Source organism: Protopterus annectens, chromosome 2.part0 (genome assembly GCF_019279795.1).
Source record: "Protopterus annectens isolate FY-2018-M chromosome 2.part0, PAN1.0, whole genome shotgun sequence".
NCBI lineage: Eukaryota > Metazoa > Chordata > Ceratodontiformes > Protopteridae > Protopterus > Protopterus annectens.
Genome location: NC_056728.1, coordinates 131,791,881 through 131,814,562, shown reverse-complemented (window position 1 = coordinate 131,814,562; position 22,682 = coordinate 131,791,881). Strand labels below are relative to the sequence as shown.

At 38.4% G+C, this 22,682-nt stretch overlaps 1 protein-coding gene across 1 annotated transcript in view; it reads right to left on the bottom strand.

The window, feature by feature from the left end:
- PGAP1 (post-GPI attachment to proteins inositol deacylase 1) overlaps nt 1–22,682 on the bottom strand; it is a 2,682,422-nt gene that overhangs the window by 571,017 nt on the left and 2,088,723 nt on the right. Inside the window, exon 20 of the mRNA XM_044060619.1 lies at nt 16,639–16,836. Coding sequence (XP_043916554.1) covers nt 16,639–16,836 — 198 coding nt within the window. The remainder of the gene's footprint in view (nt 1–16,638; nt 16,837–22,682) is intronic.

Genomic DNA, 22,682 nt, shown 5'->3' with positions numbered 1-22,682 from the left:
CTTTGACTTACTCATTCAAACTTCCCTTCTCCTCAACTCCCAGATCTTCCCAGATACGTCAAGCTGTTAAATCTGTTCATTTTTTTCTCTTCTATCTCAGTTCTCAACTCCTTATGATTTCTCCCATTTGCAGCCATTAAAACTGTCTTATCTGTGCTCAGTTTCATCCTACGTGCCTTCAATTTTGCATTCCATTTCCCCTATAATTTTCTGAAGTTCTTGCTCAGAATCTGCCTGTAATGCCACATTGTCTGAATACAGCAACTTTGCTGATATATTCCCACTAACCTGAATGCTGATGTGGTCCATCACCAACAGAAACAGTAGCGGGCTCAGAGCTGATCTCTGATGTACACACACTACAACTGGGAATCCCTCTGTGAGGCAGAACACTGTTCATAATCAAGACACTGGGTCCTTGCACAGTCTGCTGTTAGTCTACCAATGTTTTGGGGGCTTTGTACCACCAAAGGATTACCCAAAACAGCTTTCTTGAGACCTTGTCATATGCTTTCTCCAAGTCTAGAAATGCCCAGTTGGACTCTCTCCTCATCTCTGGCTTATTCTCAACTATCTGTCTCACTGCAAACATTGGGTCAGCTGTGCTGCATCCTCATCTGAATCCAAACTGTTCATCTCCCATCTTACTTTCTCTTACTCTGCATATCCGTTTATCAATCACCATCTCCAGGTCTTTCATGCAGTATGACAGGAGTTTGATACATCTGTACTAACCAAAGTTGTGGATGTTCCCTTTGGTTTTGTACACTGGCACTAGTATGCTTATTCACCAGTCCTCTGGAAGATAACTTTCCCTCCATACTGTTATGAATACCCTCAGGAGCCATTTCTCCCTCATCTCACCCAACATCTTGATCATATCTGCTGTGACCTCATTTCTGCCTGCTGCTTTTTCTGACTGCATTTTCCCTAGTGCTGTTATTTCTTCTAGGGTGGGCTCCTCCTCCTCTTTCACTGTAGGCTCTGTCAGTAACAGTACAGCTTCTGTGGGATTTCCTTTGTTCAGGAGCTGGTAGAAGTACTCCTTCCATGTGCATTTGATATCATGTGGACTTGGTAAGAAGGCTGTTGCTGGCATCCCTTATGATGAGTGTCTGACTATTTTCTTAACTTTCTGTCTTTGCCTTGAAGCCTGATGTAGTTTCTGTATGCTATCTACTGAGTCACTTTTCAGAAGCTGGTAGAATACCCTCTGATGCCTTGTTCTTTGCTACTGCAACTCCTCTCTTCGCTTCTTTGTTAGCCAAATAGTACTCCTTCTTAAGTTAATTTGTGACCATTCATACATTTCATATTATTTACATATTTAAATTTCACACATTTACATTACTTTCATAAAGAACATGCATCAACTTTTTTTAAGTATTCCCCCATCCTTTTACCCATAACTAAAACCATATTTTCTCCAATATTTTTGTCAATGCCCATTTTATACTGTATTTGATCTCATTAAGTCTCTTGTTCCATATTGTCCACGATACATAAAATATAACTTTGCCCATTTTCTTTGCCTTTCACTGAGATCTTGTTCCATAACTGTACTCGGTCATGTCCATATTTAATATGTCAAATTTCCAGTAATCTTTTACCAAATCATGTTTACATATTTCTTTCCACAACTCTTGAATTATTTCACATTTTAAAACACATGTTCTGTAGTTTTAAACTCTTTATACTTGTCACATATTCTATCATGCTTACTTTGGCATGCCATATTTGCTTTTACTGGTAATTTACCTATGGACAACCTCCACAAAAATCATTACATTCTTTAATTATTCTATAATTTGTACATCTCATCATTATTGTATTCTTCTTAATTATTTCTCTTTCCAGGGATCAATAAAGTAAAACAATTTCATAATAGTAACATACAATTTCTTTCTGTTCTTTTCTATTACATTATTTTTAGTTTCCATAATACAATTTTAGCATGAAATTCATTCATCTCTTCATTAATAACACTTTTACTTTTCTTCATTCCTTTTCTACTTATAAATTGTTTCTTTAATATTATACTTAAGTTTTCATTTATTTCTTCCATCAATAATTTATTTTTAGCAATTATTACAATGTCATCAGCATAAGTATGCATTATTGGTATTTGTACCTCCTTCATCTTTTTATATCCTCCAATACTTGTCATTTTATTTCCTTAACTTCTACATTCATGACTAATGAAAATATTACACTGCTGGCTGGACATCCTTGTTTTCACATCTTCCCCAATCTAACCATTTATGCTTAATTTCACATAATTTTTTTCATATATTGATTTAATATGTAATATTTTGCCACAAGTTATATACCCGCAAAATTCTCCATAATGCTTCATATTGAATACTGTCATATGCTGTAGTTACATCACCTATCACACCTTTATTTCTACTTTTTTATTAATGTCAATAATTTCTCTCATTAATCGCAACAAATCCTGACTTCCCCTTCCTTTTCTTCCAAACACATTTTGATCATATAACCTTTCCATTTTACATTGTACTCTTTTAGCTATTATTCTCATAAAAAATAGTCTGTATTATTTAACATTATAGGTCTCCAATTTTTATCTCATCTTTACTTCCTTTCTTAAACACAATTTTTAAAACCCCGTACAAATTTCCTTGTACATAATTCCATTTTCCATACATTCAATCCCAACTTGTATAAATACCATTTTTTGACAGTCTTCCATTCCTATACATATTATATATTCAACACATATAATCCCGTAGATGAATCTGTCAATATCTTTCATAATCTCATTCAATTCATTTATTCATTTATATTAATTTTTTTCTTTAAATATTCACTGTCTTCTTTACTAAACTTCTCACCATTATAAATTTGTACTACAGTATGTCCACTTCTCTTTTACTATATAACTCTAGTACATAACTCTTAATTATTTCATATATTCTTTCTTGCTTCTTAACTTGTTGCTCTTTTTTATTTTTCAATTCTCGCTATTTTTTTCTTTCATTATTTTAGACAAATATGGTGCTCTTTTTTCCTTTTAAATATTTTTGCTTATATGACAATTTTTTATCTTGAATTATTTTATATCTTTCTCTTTCTTTTTCATATAATAATCTACCTTTTCTACTAACAATTAAAAAGGTCTTTACTTAATACTCTGTATTCCAGTTTTTCTCTTTTCCTCTTCTCTTCTACACATTATAAAATATCTTTTTATATATCTTTTTAAATTGTATCCACCAAATGGTCCAATTTTCATAGAAAGGTCTCATGCTAATATGTTCTTTCCATAATTCTATAAGCTTTCTTTCTCCTATATCTAAATTCTTTTTCATCAATTCTTTTTATTCCTTTTCCTATTTTAATATACTCCACATTTTCATGAATTTTTATCCAAATAGTCACATGATCAGAAAATCCACTATATTTTATTCCTTTTTGAAAAATGTTTAAACTTTCAGATATTAAAAAGTAATCAATTTCTCTCTTTATTTGATTCCTTTTATAGGTCCAGTGTTTATTCTCCCATCTTATTAGTTGTCCACTCCTCATAATTTCTGTCTCTATTCCAACATTACAGTCCTTTTTATTCCTTACTTTACAATTAAAGTCACCAGCCATCATTATATACATATTCACACAAACATTATTTCTCTCTCTTTGTCATATATGGATATAAGGCTATAACCTTATATAGATGCTTTTTCCATCTCAAATTGACTACAGCTATTCTCCCTAGTTCTATTACTGTTATATCTAATATCTTTATATCCTCTTTAAACAATATACCTGAACACATTTTTTACATGTATTCCAAATAGTACTATTCAAAAGCCTGTTTGCATTCTTTCCCCTTCCGTTAACAATCTAATGTCTTCTAACATTTGAGAATCTACAGCCGCACACCAATATATATCAATTCTCCTCTCAATATTTTCCATACTGTTCACATTTAAAGCTAAAAATTCAGCCTTATAGAACAGTTGTATAAAAGATGTTTTTATCCCTTACCTTTATTTTCTCTTACCATTATATTTTAAAACTTTTGTTTTCTTTCCTTCACTCTCTTCCCTAGTGAATGGTTCTTGCCTTTTACTATATGCCACTCTGATTCTTCACTTGCCTCATCTATTTCTTTCTCTTTAATTTTAAATGCAACTTCTATATTTTTCAGTTGTGGTTTACCTTCCTGTGCACCATTTTCTTCTATAGATTTCTCTTGTATAACATTATTTTCAGTTTTTTCCTATTTTCATTTTCTTGTGTCTCTGTCTCATACATTAACAATGAATGTCCTGCATTATCATAGGTTTACATTTCTTCATTTACATTTCTTTGCATTATGACCTGTCTGCCCACATTAACATCCTTTTTTGTCACACTCATTAATTAAATGATCATTTTTTTTCAACAAAATAGCAAGTTTAACGTTGTCTTCTATATTTCACAAAATCTCTATTCCCGTGAATATTAACAATACTAGGTATATGTAATTGTCATTTTCCGTTTTTAAAATTACTGCACATTCCCATTCCCCAGTCGATATTCCTCTTTCATCATTCTAGTAGTGCCCATCATTCTTTACATATTGTCAACAAATGTTCTTTCAGTTATTTTGTTTCCACTTTAGTTCTAAACTGAATCAAAACCATTTTTGTCTAAAAAAAGGCTGCACAACATATTCTGACCATGGAAAGATAGTTTTCTTTTTTTCATAAACGCCCCCCAATTTTCCATAGCTTGACCAGTTTCAAATATCAAATCAAAATTTTCCATAGCTTGAACAACCTGAACAACACATTTCTTCTTTGTTTCCTTTATTCTCATCTCCTCTTTGGCCACTTCTCCCACTGTTTCAGCATAAGTCTTTTCTCTGGAACTTTCTCTGGCATATTTTCTCTTTCTATTTTCTCCATAATCTCACTCCAGGATACTGCAGCCCCATTTTCTGGCTCACTCTGGTTTATCATCTCTTCCAGATAAACATCCCATGACCCTCTGGAATGGAGGGTTGAAATAATGCATTTTTCCACTGTTTCTATCAATTCAAACAGATTTTTCTGGAAATTTTGCTCCAAATACGTTTGCACCTCTACATTCACCTCTGTTTCCTTCTCAACCTCCTCTCCACTTGAAAACAATGTTTTCTCTGCTCACAAAATCATTTGAGAACATTTCTGGCATAGATTCTACCTTTTCACCTTCATTTTCAGTGCTTTTCACCACCATTTCACTTTGGATTACAGTCTCCATGTTTTCTCCCAGTTTCACCGGGCTGCATCCATGTCTGGACCAAAAAGAGGAAGTCAGTTGTGTCACACACAAACTCTTCCCCCTACTACCAAGAGTAGGGGAAGTTCCCCAATGCTCTGGCCAAATTTCCCCTAGTGGTATAGACACCATCTTGAGTCTCCATGAAGAGAGTCTCCTAGCCTAAGTGGGACTATCCCAGTGAAGTGACAAATAAAATAATATAAACACACACATTATATTTCTTTATATATATATATATATATATATATATATATATATATATATATATATATATATATATACATACACATATACACACAAACACACACACACACCCAGAGACACATAGATACAGATGTAGGGGCTGTCTCTGAATCTTTCACATTCATATTTGCTAACACTAACTCTATCAAATGGGACACTAGTTAAACATCTCAACTGAAGGACGAAACACTCAGGAGTGCAGTATGCCAGTCCTCCAATGCTTCACTGCAGTGTTAGCAAGCCAATCACCTGAACTGGGAATTGAACACACAGCCTTCTGGTCTTCCAAACCCAAAGGTGAGGTGCAACCTGTTGTGTCACTGACACTGCTCTACACATACACACACACACGCATATATATATATATATATATATATATATATATATATATATATATATATATATATATATATATATATATAGAGAGAGAGAGAGAGAGAGCTAGGTATAGATATACAGGTAGAGAAAGATATTCACATGCATTATATATGCATATATAAAGTCAGGAATCCATTATGAAGCACTAATCGGTACTTTTCATCATCATGTAATACCAATGATTCACTAAGAAAAAACATACAGTGTACAATACAATACTCCTTATCAATAAACTATTTCTTGACAGGACATTAAAATGTTTGCAAATGTGCAAGAATGCATTCATTAAGACTCCACACAAATTATCACTATGTAAATTACAGTACTGTAGTCACTTCTAAGATGACAGATGTAATCAATGTCATTTTTTTGCGCAGACTGGGTTTTATAAGTTCAGTTTCTATGAACTATGGTATGTGTCATATGTTATTACATTTCTGTTCTAAAACTGTGTAAAACAGTGAAAAGACAGTCTGCTATATCTGTAACACTTTCATTCATACTGGGCATGCTTTACGTATGCTGAGCATGTTTCATTTTAAAACATGCATGCAATGTGAGTTGCTGTTTTTTTGATATATATATATATATATATATATATATATATACGCGCGCACACACACATACACACACACAAGGTCTAGGGGTATGATTCTTGCTTTGGGTGAGAGAGGTCCTGGATTCAAATCCTGATAAGTCCATATATGAGTCTGTTTCAAGTTTTTTTCACATTCTCCTGGCAACCTGGTCGACATGGGCATACTGAGACAGTGTAGCAACTGCCTCATGTTTACTTACAACCCTCTGCACCTAGCACATAATTCTTCCACCTGCGAGAAATGCATGTACATCAGTAACCTGGAGTCCATGCTCTCTCGAGCCACAGTTAGTAATCCTTACAAAGTGGAGATTGTCAACACAAATACCACACCATTCACATCACAGAGCCAAGCACAACAAACACACAGCTATGCAAAGGTCCTTAACAAAAACTTACCTAAACAGCAGGGACCTCCAAAACACACACAAACATTCCACATACACCAAACACATCACACACAGCAGACAACACACCAGTGTCTCATAAACACAACCCATAAGGCAAAACAATAAACCATCACAGCCCAGAAGACAGAACAATAAACCAAACACACTAGTCATTGGCAACTCAACTGTGAGACACACCGATGTCCACCTCACCAGGCTTGACAAAGGTCATGGTTAGTTGTCTGTCTGGTGCCAGAATGCGCCACATCATGCAAGCACTTAAGTCTCTGCACAACAAACAGAAGTACAACTCTGTAATTATACATGTTGGTGTGAATGACTTGAGACATACCTCCCTGGACTATATGAAGAGAGTCATGAGTGAACTCTCAGAGTGTGTGTTCCAGGCAAGTATGACCCTAGCCCTAAGCAGCATCCTACCTTCACCAAGAATGATACCACAATACCAACAACAAATTATCAACTTCAACAACTGGCTTAGTTTCTGGTGTCATTCCAAGGGGATCCAGTATCTGTCTGCCTGGGATGACATGGTCGATAGGCCTCGATGCTTTGCCAGAGATGGCCTTCACCTGTCACCACTGGGTTTCTGAATCTTGGCCAAGGCTCTCGTCTCCCTTATTGTGCCTTTTTTAGACAATGTCCCAAAGACAAACCTTCCAACTTAAAAGATCTGTCAAAAAGTAAATTGAAGGTCATGTTGGTTAATGCTAGGAACCTTAACCTGAAAATGGAATCACTGGAGGATGCTGATGTCTGTGCAGTCACGGAAACTTGGTTCAGGGCTGCAGAGTGCACCCCTGCCTTACCAGGCTATACCTCATTCCACACATTCCGTCCCCAAAATGAGGTCGGGAAGACTAAGGGTGGTGCTGTCTCTATCTTCATTAAGGACAGGCACACCTCCAGACTGGTTTGCCAGCATGACGCAATGGAACTACTCCAAGTACAACTGACTGTTGGCAAGACATCCATCCAAGTTATAGCTAGCTACAGACCCCTCTCCATGACTCAGGACATCCACTCCTCTTACCTGGATCTACTTGACTCCAGCTAGGTACCCCCCAACATCCTGATCCTTGGTGACTTCAACTATCCCCACCATAGATTGGGTGAACTACTCCTGCACTAATGCACTCTCTCAATGATTCCTCGACTTCATCAACTGTAATGCACTAGACCAGCTTGTCTCATCCCCAAAAGGGGAGATAACATTCTGGACTTGGTTCTTACCAACATGGGTGACCGATGCACCACTCCCATGGTATGTTCTTCCCTGATGAGATCGATCATCGGACTGTCTCATTCGAAGTTTCTCTCCCACCCAACTCCCCCAGCTATAATCAAGCTAAAAAACTTCTCAAAAGCTGACTAAAACCTCCTAAGAGAGGGTATTTGTGGCTTCACACCACCGGCCCCTTTACAGGATGCAGACAACTATGCTGAACAGTATGCCAATGCAGTATACAAGCATTTGTACAACTGCATGGACTCAACCATACCCAATAGAACTAAAACCTGCTCCTCAAGGAAACACAAACCTGTTTGGTGGACATCCTCTATCAACAGGCTTTGCAACAAAAGGAAGAAAATGTTGTCCAAGGGTAAAAGGGAACACATTTCAAATTGGAAAAACTCCCTCCTTAGAATCAACAAGCAAATGAGATCACTAGTGAAAACTTCCAAGGCAAATTATGAATCGAAATTAGCCTCCATAACAAAGGGAAACCATAAAGTCTTCTTCAGTTACGTCAGGAACCTCCGTGGCAAAGCCTAGGTTTGTTCTGAATTAGTACTTAACAGTATCACTTACACTGATCCTGTTGACTTAGCCAACCTGCTAGCAGATAGGTACATCACAAACTTCACCCCCTTGTCCCCACCCAAAGGCCCTTTGGAATCCCCGACACTTGTCCCGTACCTCACATCTCCGTAGATCAAGTGTTACAGGCCCTATCCAAGGCAAAGAACACTGCTTCCATGGGACTTGATAGTATCCCAGGATCTATTCTGCTCCATCTCCAGCAAGAACTGATTTCTCCATTGAGAACCCTATTCAACCACAGCCTAAGTACTGGCTTTATTCCAGCAGAGTGGAGAACTGCCATTGTCATCCCCTTGCACAAAGGTGGTACCACTACTGACCCTGGAAACTATCGCCTCATTAGCTTGACAAGTTTGGTCTGTAAAGCCATGGAGCGTATTATTAAGGATCTTATAAACAAGGACAAAAACAATTTCCAAGAACTTGACCCCACTCAGTTCGGATTCATCAAGGGTAGATCTTGCCTGCTGAACCTAGTTGACTTCTTTGAGACTGTCACCAAGGCCCTGGATGAGGGAAAGCCAGTACATACACCTTACCTTGAGACTTGGCCAAGGCCTTTGACATAATCCCCCATTTGAGCATCATCGAAAAGCTAAGACAACTTGGCATAAATCCCTATCTCATCAGGTGGGTGGCCAACTGGCTCAGTGACAGGACCCTCAATGTCAAAATAGGCACCTCTACCTCCGATAGCAGACCTGTCACTAGTGTAGTTCCCCAGGGATCTGTCCTGGGACCTCTACTGTTTGGCATCTATTTCTCAGAGGTCCAGGCAAAGACAAAGGGCCAGTGGCTGACCAAGTTTGCAGATGACTATAAGTTGGGTGCTGTCATTGACTCCCCAAATGATGTTAACATACTGCAAGAGGGTCTCACAGCAGCTAATGGCTGGGCCAAAGTCGTGGCCTCGAGCTAAATGCAAAAAAAATGTATCATCATACCATTCAGCAAAAACACAACCCTTATTGATTACCACATCAATGGCAACCCCCTAAGCACAGAACCCATGGTGAGAGACCTGGGCACTCAGGTTGATAACCTCACATTCGACCATCATGTAGTGGCAGTGGTCAGAAAAGCCTTTTACTTGGTTCATCTCATAAGTAAATGGACTGCATCCAAAAAAAGGAGGTTATCACCTCTCTATACGCCTCCCTCATTAGACAAATAATGGAGTATAACACCCCATTTGGGATGTACCTCTCCAACCATCTGCACCAACTGAAAAGGCAACTGAAATACCTCACAAATAGAATTCATGGCCTCCAACACCTGTTCTGTGCAGACAGGCTCAAATCACTATTACTCTACTCGGTATCGTACAGATTGCTCAGGGGTGATCTGTGTCTCACCTATAAGGCAATCTTGGACCCTGCCCTACTAGAGATGTTCAATATCATGATAGAAATCAGGACCCTTACACATCCTAAACAATTTAAGACAGCCACCAAAGAGCACTTTAAAAGTCAATGGTCCTGCACTGCACTCTCCCTCCTTAAACACCCCCTACTTCTCATACTTTAATCTACTTTCTGCCCTTAACTCACTCTTCTCACTAGCTCTCTCTAATCTTCCTTGACAACTCTTTCTACTGCCTTCTAAAATCTATTAAGCAAATTGCCTCAGAGAAACATTCTATTGTAATTTTCTTGCCTTCATGCAACTACATCATGATAAAACTGGGTTTTTGCAACCACTTACCCCAAAAACTATACTCATCTTAATGACATATTTCTTTTTATACATCTTGAAATAGTTATGCTATACTCCTGATTATTGACACTGTATAACATTGTATTGCCACTTAATGCCTTGTAATAATCCTGTAACATTTCTGTTTAATGCTAATTTATAATGAAAAATGTATACTATGTTGGAGCTTTTCTCCCTGGGCCGCTGCTGAAAAAGGGCTCTTCAGCTCAGTCGGACAATCCCGGTCAACAAATGTAAAATAAATAAATAAATATCCTTAAGTCTAACTCCTCACGCACTACCCGATCAAAAGGCCTGAATCTAATATGTGACATCAACAAAACCTGCTGCAGAGACAGGTTTGTCTCCTAGAGGCTGCCGCGTCTCTGGAACAAACTTCCCATATACATCAAGCAGAGCGCCTCGCTGACCCTCCAAGCGAAACCTTGATGAGTGGATGGGAAACCACAAATTTGTTCCAGGAGTTCCACCAGTGTCCCTCACTGACAGAGGCAACAGGTGCTAATTGAGGTTTCTTTTTGGGGATAAACTCTTGGCTAGGCTTGGAAGGGGCCCGGGGCCATTAGCCTAGTGACCTCCTATGATCCTGGGTGTGTACACACACACACACACACACACACACACACACACACACACACACACACACACACACACACATTGTTTTAACGTATTGGTTAATCCCATGAATGTTCTCTAGGAGATGGTGTTATAGTGTGCTTATCAGTGTTAACGCCATGTTCTGATAATTTGCTCAATACAGCTATATATTTACATTGCATTACTGTGGTTCTCTATCATTATATTTCCTGCTAAAACTACTTTGGGCTTACATTCATATACTTTTTTTTACCATCACGCTGCTCTTCTATTTCCCCTATATTCTCTTGCTTAATTTTGTCCTTCCTCCATCTCTTTTTTTTTTATATAACAAGTACTAACTTTACTGCCTCATTATAATTTTACATCCTACAGTTTTTTCCACCCTTTCATTTTAGAGCTCGCGGCCACTACATGTGACCTCAGTATTTCAGGAGCTCTGCCACAAGGCTATACACCTACAAATTTACTGACAATTTTATCATTGTTTAATGTAAGCATATTTATCATGAAGAACTTTGCTGCCTATTAACTTTAATTAGTTACATACATGCCTGGTCTGTGACTGAAAGTCACTGTCCCCTTCAGCTTGGCCAGTAGAGTATACTGCATATGCCAGTTAGTCACAGGAAATGACAAACTGTTTTAATTGCATTTCTTTGTTAATTGCTTTGTTCCGGCTATAAATTGATTGCTCTTGGTTATAAAATAATCTGAGGGTGGGAAGCCCTCTACCCTTGGCTTTGCTTCAATCCCCCATCCCCTCTTACTTTAATATTGTACTTCCTACATAAACAATTCACTTGTAACTCATCCCAAAACCCTCCCCAAATGACCTCACTACTTCTATACATGCACTTCTGTTCTTGCTTCCTACTTCCCTATTACTAATTTTGGCCCCATTTCAGACTATCTTTCTTCCTCTCATACTGCCTTGCACTATATCCATTTAGAATCACAACCCTCCCTAATAGTACCAATCTATTCCACATTGTATCTTTTACTTTTCCCAAATAAACCTTAATTTCTTCTTATTTTGAAGTCATTATACTCTAACCTTTAATACCCCTTGTATTCCTTACATTCCAAAGATACAAGGACAACCTACCTCTCTTCTTTTATAAAAGATACTTTTCCTTACCTATTCTTTTCCAGATTTCAGAATCCACCATCACTGATTCTCCTACTGTCCTGCAACTCCTTCTTTCCTTTTTCATTTCTTCTTCCTCACTGTCTGACATCCATAAAATACAGATTCCTATTATACATAACTATGCTACTCTTCAGCTTATCCTCTTCTTTTCCTCCTATTCTGCCATCTTTCATCCTACCATGACTCAATTAAAGCTATTTCAGTGCTACATATCACATCTCTACAACTCTGTCCCAACCACCTATCCATACTTCTTCTTTACACTTTCCACACATTGCACCAAACCTGTTTAGTATTGCTCATTGACTAATGTGTGCTGGCTATTTTTTGTTACTGTTTTTCATCCTATTTAGTATTTCCCCTCACCTTTATTCCAAATATAGGCTGATTAAATGCAATTCACCTCAAACCAAAACAAAAGTAAGTGCAAGAATCTTCATCAAAAAGCAAGTATGCATAATTCCCCAATATACTAAAATGTTTCTAGGAGGGAATATATGCATTATTCCTGGTCCCACCTATCACAATGAACACAAATATAATTCTCTACTACACACTTCTGTAACCCAACAGAAGCCAATCCACAACCCTGATGATCTAATTTTTGCTGCAACAAATGTTAGAAATATAAGAAAACATGCCTGTATTTTTTCTTGCTGTAACTGAAACTTGGCTTAAACCCAGCAAAAATGACATCAAAGTTATACCTGCTAGCTATATTATTATCCCTAATGACCATATGAAGAAAGGTGATGGTATTGCTTTAATATTTCTCAATACCTACCACATTTTCTCTTACAGCAAACCAACACCAAAATTCAGTTCAGCAGAGCTTCTTATTGCTTTCCTCAACATAAACAATGATGTATTATTGTCCTTTATATCCCTCCTGGTGACAATACAGCTGCACTGAAAGATATCCTACACCGGATATCTATAACACTTCCTCAAGAAAAATATTACTAGGTGAAGTGAATGTCAGTTGGTTGGACATAAACTCTTAACTCCCCTGAAACTAGCATGAACTTGTATGGTTTCACACAACTAATTAACAGACCCACACATTATAGCAAGACATCAAATTCCCTTTTAGACTCAATCCTATTATCAAATCCTAGCAGATACCCTACCACACGGACAATGTCAGACTCTCTCAGTGATCATCTCCCACTCTATATGACAAGACCTCTCACACATTTTTATAAAACAACACGTAACCTTTTCAAGTTTAACCCAAAAAAGTTCATTACTGAACTATCATCTATTAACTGGAACCTCCTAAAAATCCTCCCCTTAGATGATCCTGTAATTACAAGCAATACAACTTTTCTAAACATCCTAAACAGCCTTGCACCTCCTAGAAGAAAGGGACTGAAAACAAATAGTGCAGTATGGCTATTCAAAAAGAGTAGAATGCTAATGTAGGATGGAGAAGAAGCATGGAAAGTGGCAAAATATAAAACACCTCAATATCTTGATAAAAAGCAAACAAATGAAGACAATGTGTATACTATAATAACTTTCAGAATACTACAAAATATAACCATAAAAAAGTTTGGAAAACTATTAAAGAAGTCTAACATTCCAGCCAAAAATTCAACCCATACCCCTCTCCCAATAACTCACCACTCAAAACTGCAATACAGTTCAACTCTTATTTTATAGATAGTATAGCATCTCTAACCAAGGATTCCTCAACATCTAATCCCAGCCCTGTCCAACAACCACATATCATCACATCCACTTTCACCTTCAAACCTATGCCCACATCCTCTATAAAACTACTCAAACAAACTTAAACCATGCTCTTCTTCAGTTGATGACCTTCCAAGTGTGTACCTAAAAACAGCAGCCAATAGCATTCCCTATCCTGTCTCAATTCTCTAAACAGGACAATCCAGGAATCCCACATTTCCTCTCTTTGGAAATGAGTCACACATTATCCCTCTGTACAAAGGAGGAAATTCAACAGACAATAACTTTAGACCTATAGCAATCTATTTCCCTTCACCAAAATACTTCAAAAATGCATTCAAAAATAACTGCTAGACTATCTCCTGTAGGAAGAACTCTTATCCCCTAAACAACATGGCTTCCATCCTTCACATAGTACTAGCACTGCCCTTCTAACCTAAATAGATACTGTCAATAAAGCTACAGATAATGTCAAACTAGTCTCTTCCTTACTTCTAGACTTATCTAAAGCCTTCACTACAGTTTGCCACAGTAAACTTCTGCCTCAGATGTCCTCACTAGGTCTCTCTCAGCCCACCCTTATGTGGTTCAAAAGTTACCTAACAAGTATCAGTAAAATGGCACTCCTGACTCTCTCTTCTTACCTCCTAGTCACCACCTGTGTACCACAAGGCTTATCCTAGGTCCCCTCCTCTTTAACATTTTCACCAACACCTTCTATACTTCCACACAACAGGTCACCCTAATACAATACACAGAAGATTCCACTCTCATTTGCACATCTGATAACATGGTACACCTCCACAAAATTACTCAGAAAGCTTTAACAGCCATGAAAACATGGCGCCATAACTCACAACTCATGTTCAACCCAAAAAAGACCAAACTACTAGTTTTAAGTCCTCTCTCTTGATAATACATCCACTGAAGTCACTCACTTCTCATAGCAAACTATTAGAGGTGATAGTGGATGATAATCTTACATTTGACCTGCATATACAAAATTGCATATGAAAAACTCATCAAAAACTAGACATACTTTACAGAGCAAAATAATTTCGCACCAATGGAACTAAAACTAAACTAGCCACTACTTATTGCCTCCCTACTCTTCTTTATGGCACTCCCATCCTTACTAACTTCCAGTCATTACAAAAATTAAAACTTGAACAATGCTACAACAGAGTTGCTAAATTTGCAGCACATACCCCTTTCAGAACCCACTACTGTGTAGCACTGAAATAGCTTTAATTGGTTAGAACTGCACCTCAACTAACATATACACAACTTCTTACCACCTATAAAATTATCCAGCATCCATCTGCCTGTCTAGCACTAAAAAAGCATTCTATACAACTATGTTCCCGTTGGTCCTTACTATCCAGTGGCTAAAAACCCCTTTCTACAAACCTAGCAAATCTGCTGGGCACTGTCCGTACTCATACAAGGTTGCCAAGGCCTGGAACTCCTTAACTGTATCCATCCAGTCTATACCCTCCCTCCCATCTTTCATAAATCATTCTTAAAGACTTCCTACCTAAAATCTGGCTTTGTTTTTGCTCAAAACCAGGATAAACTGTATCCCTAAACGTGAACAGGTACCTTTTCATTCCTTATACCTTCTTACCCTCCCTTTTTCACTTACTTCCTTACTGCTAATTCTTTTCCCTGACTTTCTCTCTAAATATATAATAAGCCTGTTTTACCTCACTTCATATTGCAATTTCTATTTGTATTATACTACTTTACCTTTAATTTGTCTACAAACTGTCTAAAATTTCTCTCTGTATTAAATGATTGTCATATACCTTGTATCGATTCTTAGCCAATGTTTTTACATTTATGTCTAATTTTTACAATTATTTAAATTGCAAATGTATTTGTTTTGTTTTTCTAAGATTGCAAAATTATGGTTCTTAAAATGTTTTGTAGTAATTTGGAGCTTTTCTCCCCAGGCCTCTGCTGAAAATGGGCTTCTACCCAGTCGGACTTTCACGGTAATCAGATGTCAATAAATAAATAATACTATAGAATAACAGCACAATTCAAAATGTAATGTAAAAAGTAAGAGTCGATATCATATCACCACAAGTAAGAGAACTTGTAATTTAACTGAAAAACAGATATACACAGGACATACAGCATTTGTATGCAAACAGCATGAGGTGTAGAATAGCACAGTCAGCTCATATCCAACAGAAAGAAGCTAGCTACCCACAGGTTTTTCATGGACCTCTAAACTGACCCTTGCAGGCACTAGCAGAAGTGTATCAGGAGTCATTATTAACTGTGCCTTCAGACAGAAGCATGGCATTTTTGTAATATTTCCATAGTATTTAGCACACATTCTGCAGAATATCTATATATGTAAAAAAAACAAACATCGAAAATAGATTAGAATGCCACAGAAATCAATCTGGTAGAATACACACACCATTTCACACCACCACAATGCAGTAGTCTCCACTATCCCCAATATACGCGGAACAACTAGGACCTCAAATGTAATGTTTAAAAAAGCAAACCAACCTATCTAGAAATATTTCATCATCTGACCTTCCACTCATTCTGGAGTGAGCAAGGTTTGCTTATCTTGTGAGCTAGTCTCTGAGAATTAATTTAAGACAAACTAAAAAAAAAAAAATCTGCTGGAGTTAAAACATGTTAAATGTATGTATCTAAATAGTTAAGTGGAATAATACTTTCACATCTTTCCTAATCTACTGCATTTTTCTTCACAGGAAAGCCTTACCTTCTAAGAGCACCCCATAAAGAAGACAAAAGTTTGAGGAAGAAGTGAAACAGGATGCAACTCCAGTAAGCGATCCCAGTCCCAAATAGGAAAAGAAATAATGAAACCAGTGGATACCAATTGCCTTGATTTGTCAGAATAACAGCATCCAATTCTGGTAAGAACAGCAAGGCCCATACTGTGTTAAACCACGTAAACCTGAAAAAAACAAAGTAATACATAAATTAAGTACACTGGTACCCACAGTAAACGTTCTAAATAGAACTACTACAGTAGTGTTTAATACTTACACAGCAAGGCTATACATTTTTTATGTTTATTACAGACAACACACTATAACAGTCTTATAGGTTCATAGGTTCATACTAGGCTATCTGCCCTAGGGCATTTATAAGCCTAGCCAGAATGTGTTTGGCTTTAGCCATCCATTTTAAATTTATTTTGCTATGCCCTTTTTCGAGGTTAGTATACTGTGCCTTTGTCTAACAGTGACACAGAAGTGATACACAGGGCATCCACTCATCAAGATTCCTCTTGAAGAGAGTCAATGAGGGACTCTGCCTAACCTGGACTAGGATTTCCAGATTCCAGTTATGAATCTGTCCTCCAGCATGTCCTATTTATGAACAGATGGCATGCCACTGAGTATGTTTGAGCCCTTTGATCCTCTTGGTGAGGTAGATCCAGGTTTAAGATAGTTTTATGTTTGGGTTTATGTAAAACATATCCTTGATAATGTACTAATAAGTGAAGATAGGGCAAAGGTAGTCGAGATTACAGAGCTATCTGCCAGCAGTGATCATGCCACAGTGCGACTGTGCTGCTGTCCTAGAGGTGGTGGGAAATGCTAAATGAAAAATGATCTGTGATCATATGAAAGTAGATATCTAGTCAGTTGGGAAACAGTAAAAAGTGTGGAAAGAGTAAACTACTAGTCTGACTAAAGAAAAAGGTAGAAGAGGTTTTCAGCTGAAAAAAAGGGCAAGGTGTAGTCAAGGAATGAAAACAGGCACGTGAAAATGACACACAACAGCAACTAAGCTAATCAGGCAGGCCAAATAGAGCTTTGAGGATGGGCAAAAGGGCAACTTCACATACAATCATAATCAGAGGAGAAAATAAGGGAATTATTTTACTACAAGGAGAGGAAAAGAGTTTAAAAAATGCTGGAGAAAAGTCACACTAACAGAATAAGTTCTTCACTACTGCACTTACATATGGGTGGGTAGAGCAGGTAAGGATGTAGACCAACAGACTTAAGTATCCGTGCTGGCTCTGGCACACATGAATAAAGCCCTGACTCATGGCTGACTGGAGACCTGAGGAGTGGAGAATCCGGCCAGAAAGTATGGAAGTGCAGCCAGTGTCAGTTCAATCATCCTGAGGGTAGAAAGGTGGATCAGTATGGTGCAATACTCACACATGATGATAGCTTAGAGCACAAACATAAGGGCCAGAATATGTACCTGGCTCTACCAAGCCACCTACATGTGCTGTAGTTATCTTCAACACTCATGTGGAGGCATGCATGCACCATACTTGGAAGTACATACTGGTGCACACAACAGGGCACCAGACAGTAATAAACATGATCACTGGCTTAACATTGGTCTACCCTGGATCAACTCTTCTCAATGAAGTGAAGAACAAATGGGCTGAATGCAGCAGGAGATGGGATGGTCAGCAGGTACAAAGGATGTTAAGACTACAAAAATGTAGACAGAAATAGTAGTCTTAGTGACAGAATGGATTCAAGTGATTGTCACTGAGCAGGCTATGGCTGCAACTCAAATGACCCAGATATAAAACACTGGTTCCAGGCAATGGAAGACATGGCTAAGGAGGGGATGGGGAATTAAATAAGCAGCAAACACCAATCAACCAATGAAGGGCATCAGTGGCAACTCTCCCACCACCACAACTAAAATTCAAGAAACTCTAGGCCAATTCATTTTAGCTGAGAGGCGTGTGCAGCACAGGACATATGGGAGAAGTTATGCTTTTCATAAATTGTGCTGTACCTTAGCCAGGAGGGCAAATGAATGCAGAAGCCTGCACCACATTAGCCTAGTATGGCAGGTCTCCACAGATGTTGTGTAGGTCACAGAAAGCAGGAAGAGAGCTTTCTGCAGCTAAGAAAGTTCTGAAATGTTCCCTGTGATCAGAGATATCTGTAAAGATTTTGTGTACACAAGCAAAAAGTAAACATACCTAAATACTGTGTGAGGACTACAAACCAAATGATTAGTTAATGAAAAATGGGCAAGTGGTAGACTACAAGAAAAGCAGCAAATGATTATAAGAGACTTAAAGGAGGTAAAGCAGAAAGCCCAGAATAGTTGCCTTTTAAGGGGATAAGAAAGCTGGCAGAAATACTTGGTGCTTCCTTGATGAACTGAATAGCATCTCATTAATAAAAAGAATGATGCTGCTAGACAGCAGATTGTGGACATTGGTTTTGTTATACAAAAGGTTAACTAGGGAAGGAAGCAGGTATTGACTTGTCTGTTAATCTTAGTTCTTTTTCCAGGGAGCATCTTAGAAAAGATATGGTATGGCAGGCTGGTGGAACTCATGGATGCTAAATCCCTAGATTAGACAAAGGTATCAAACCCAAATGTGCTGTCATGGCATCTTGATCCAATTCTCTAAATGAGTCAAAATTAAGGCAGACAAGTGCAAATCCTGTAGGTGTGGTGGACATGGACTTCAGTAAGACCACTGAATCTGTGCTCATATGACAATGGTAACGGGTTGGCACCAAATAAGGTGAAATGGAATATAAACTAGCATCACAGCAAAATAAGACAGGGGTTATTAAGGAAACACTGCAAAGAAAAGTCAATAAGCTGAGAATGTCTCAAGGTTTAGTCCTGTTCAAACTGGGCTTAAGCATCACAATGGGCCTGAAATCACCTTTTAACTAATGAAAAAGACATATAAGGGGAAGGTACACTTAGCAGTGAAATGAGGTATTTGTATTGCTTGAAGACCGGTAGCAGTACACCTCTCAAACTGTAGACACTGAAGGCAGGTGCAAAGTCCCTGATAAGCATGTACATCCAGCCAAGTATCCGGACAGGCTCCTTACTGTAATGTCAGCTGAGTACTGACAAGCCAAAAAAAAAAAAAAAAAAAAAGGAGCAAATCTTGAACATTGTTTTTCTCCTTTAAACTTCTTATTTGCAGGAGTCAGGCCCCACCCCCACACCCCACGAATTTATAACACACCAACTTAGAGATTGCCATACTTTGGAGAAAAAAACTAAATGAAAACTCCAGCCAGGCTAGAACTTCCACTGAGTGACCTCTCAAACCTCTTGTAATACAGGACATGGGATACATGCAAATGACCCTTATGAACATCAGGTGTTTCAGCTATATGGCGATTCTGAATGCCCATGACTTATTTCTTTTTTAAGTCATTTAAATGGACATTTTCAGGCCAATAAAACCAAACCTCACTAGCTGTGGAAAACAATCTCCAGAAAAGCTGGCACAATATCATCTGCTGGTAAGAAAGCCAGTGCAATTAACTTTTGGATGGCTACAGAAAATGCAGTGCCTGTACCACAGAGAGCCACAAGGAGATGACACTGCAGCTGCTACCACCACCAAACTATAGGAGTAAAATGGAACAAGCAGGTGGCACAAATTACTACCTTCCTAAAAATCAGTCATCATATAGTCTGGATGTAAGGTGCATCCAAAATTTACAGCCATCCCCTTAAGCATGTCCCACATACTGTTGTATTCTGCCTCTGTTTTCCAAGTCATTAGGTAGTACACCAGGGGAACAATCCTAGTGTTAGTGGGAGTGCCTATGGATCACAATGCAAGGTGTACAATTTACGGCACACTTCTGCACATGCCAGGAATGTACCATCCCAAAGTATGGTGTGTGACTTGAAGAGATATTCCAAATTTTGTGCTCTTCTTAGCAAAACAATGGCGTCCTTACTATCCATGTCAGACTTCCGTTGAAGGAGGAAAGCACCACTGTGGAGTGGGTACCAGTTCACATCAATGTCCTCTACAGTTGCAAGAGGTATGGAAACAGATGCTTGTGCCCTCTGCTGTATTCTGGCGATGGTGAGAAGTAGTGGGCATGACATGGCATCTCTTGCAGGGCACTCTGCATTTCTTGATTGGGCAAATCATTGCTGTGTTCTGCATTCTGTCATAGTTCTGCACACAGCTCTGCTACCTGCACACTGGCAGCATCTGACCATGTTGGTGTTGCAATGATTTCTGCAGTTCATCCCATTCAACATGGTATACTGTGATAGCCCAGTCTCTATAGGCCTTTATCCTCCACTCAATACATGCCCAGTATCATTTAGATAGTGTTTCACTCTCTAAATGATTTAGGCAGCCCTCTATCACTAGCTTGCCACATTAGATGGACACTGCGCCATTATTGGCTACCAAGCTGCCCTGGTCTGTACTCACAGGTAGTAGCCATCATATCTACATTACTTGTGATGGGCTGCTCGGCATCCACGTTCTACTGATTAGCTAGGCTGAACAACTGGATGCCAGTGATGCATGCCTGTGTGTGGAGTGTTTCACTTTGTTGTGGAAAGACACTGTAACAGCTTGCCAAGACTGGTAGCAGAGGTAGTAACTTTCAGCCACTCTCTTTCACAGATGGTAGACTACTGCTGTATTCCTGGCTGGAGCTTGGACAGTTATGGTTTATTCCCAACTTGAGACAGTTTTGGGATAGTCACATTACAACAGCACTGTAGATGAACTCTGCACTCAGTGTAAAACACTAGCATCAATGTCCTTATTGAACACTTCCCTTTTAATAGCCTGCTCTATGTATTGACCAGTCACAGTTCCTTGCACAATCTCATTTCCAGTTACAGATATTTACTTAGGGAATATTTCCTCTACTGCTCCCTTTTTTTTTGCATGTCTGGATCTATTCTTGTGTTTGTCTTCATCCAGTTGTTGTAGGATGATTGTGTAGGATTATCATGTGCCTCACATGCTCTTCTGGAAGACACTGCATTACTGTATTCTGTACATTTAGGTAAACATAACATAAATAACATACTTGCTGTACTTTTATATTTCTCTGCTAATTCAATGTGTGTAGATCATGCAGGTGTCTCTCATGTCCCTCATCTGTGACTGCTATACTACATACATGTTGGTTCCTGCAAGTAATTCTCCCTACAGTTTGGTAGGACACACTTCTCATTAAGCAGCTGTATGTGTAATCTCATTGTCATCAACATCATTAGGCACATACGTGTCAGCCCACTAAGTACTAACCTCTCAAGTAGAACTTTTACTGCTTGGGGAATATCTTCATCACAACATCTTGTCATAAGTCTGTTTTTAGATTGCAATCTATACATGCTATCCCCCTTCCTTGATTAAAACAAAATATAGCCCCTCTTTTCTCAACTTTTGTTCATGGGGTGAACATATTTCTGTCTGCTGCTTTATTTGCGGGATATATTTTTTTTGTTTATTTTATTTTTTCTGTTGTCTTCTCCTTGCAGAGTGTATATCTTCTTGTCAACAAATGCCTGTCCCTAGTGAGTCTTTGGAGTTACTGCCTTCTGATCGTGGAATATGTCTGACTGCTTACATTTCTAGCAAGACTCCTCTACCTTTCATTTCAGCTGCAGCTTATTAACTATTTGGTATTTTATACCTATAGCCTTTAACTTGGCACAATTGTTATTCTGTGGCAACAGTGCTGCTACCGTGGCATTCTCTCTTGTAAACATATAGCCGGGTAGCTTTCTTTAGGGCGTGATGCGATGAGTCAGCTTTTTGTTCGGTATGTATTGCCACAGTGATCGTGTTTTTCGGCTGTAATACTGTACGGCAAAACAGTGCTGTGGCCATCTGCTTTCCATGTTGTAGCTTTTGGGGAAATGTCACATGACCTGGATGCTAAAACTCAAAAACGCCAGATCATAGAAGTTTTTTTTTGTTCTAGTGTAGAGCATGAGGGCACAGGGAGTGGGCCTAATAGGAGAGAGGGAGTGCCAAATCAAACAATGGACCTCTTTTTGGTC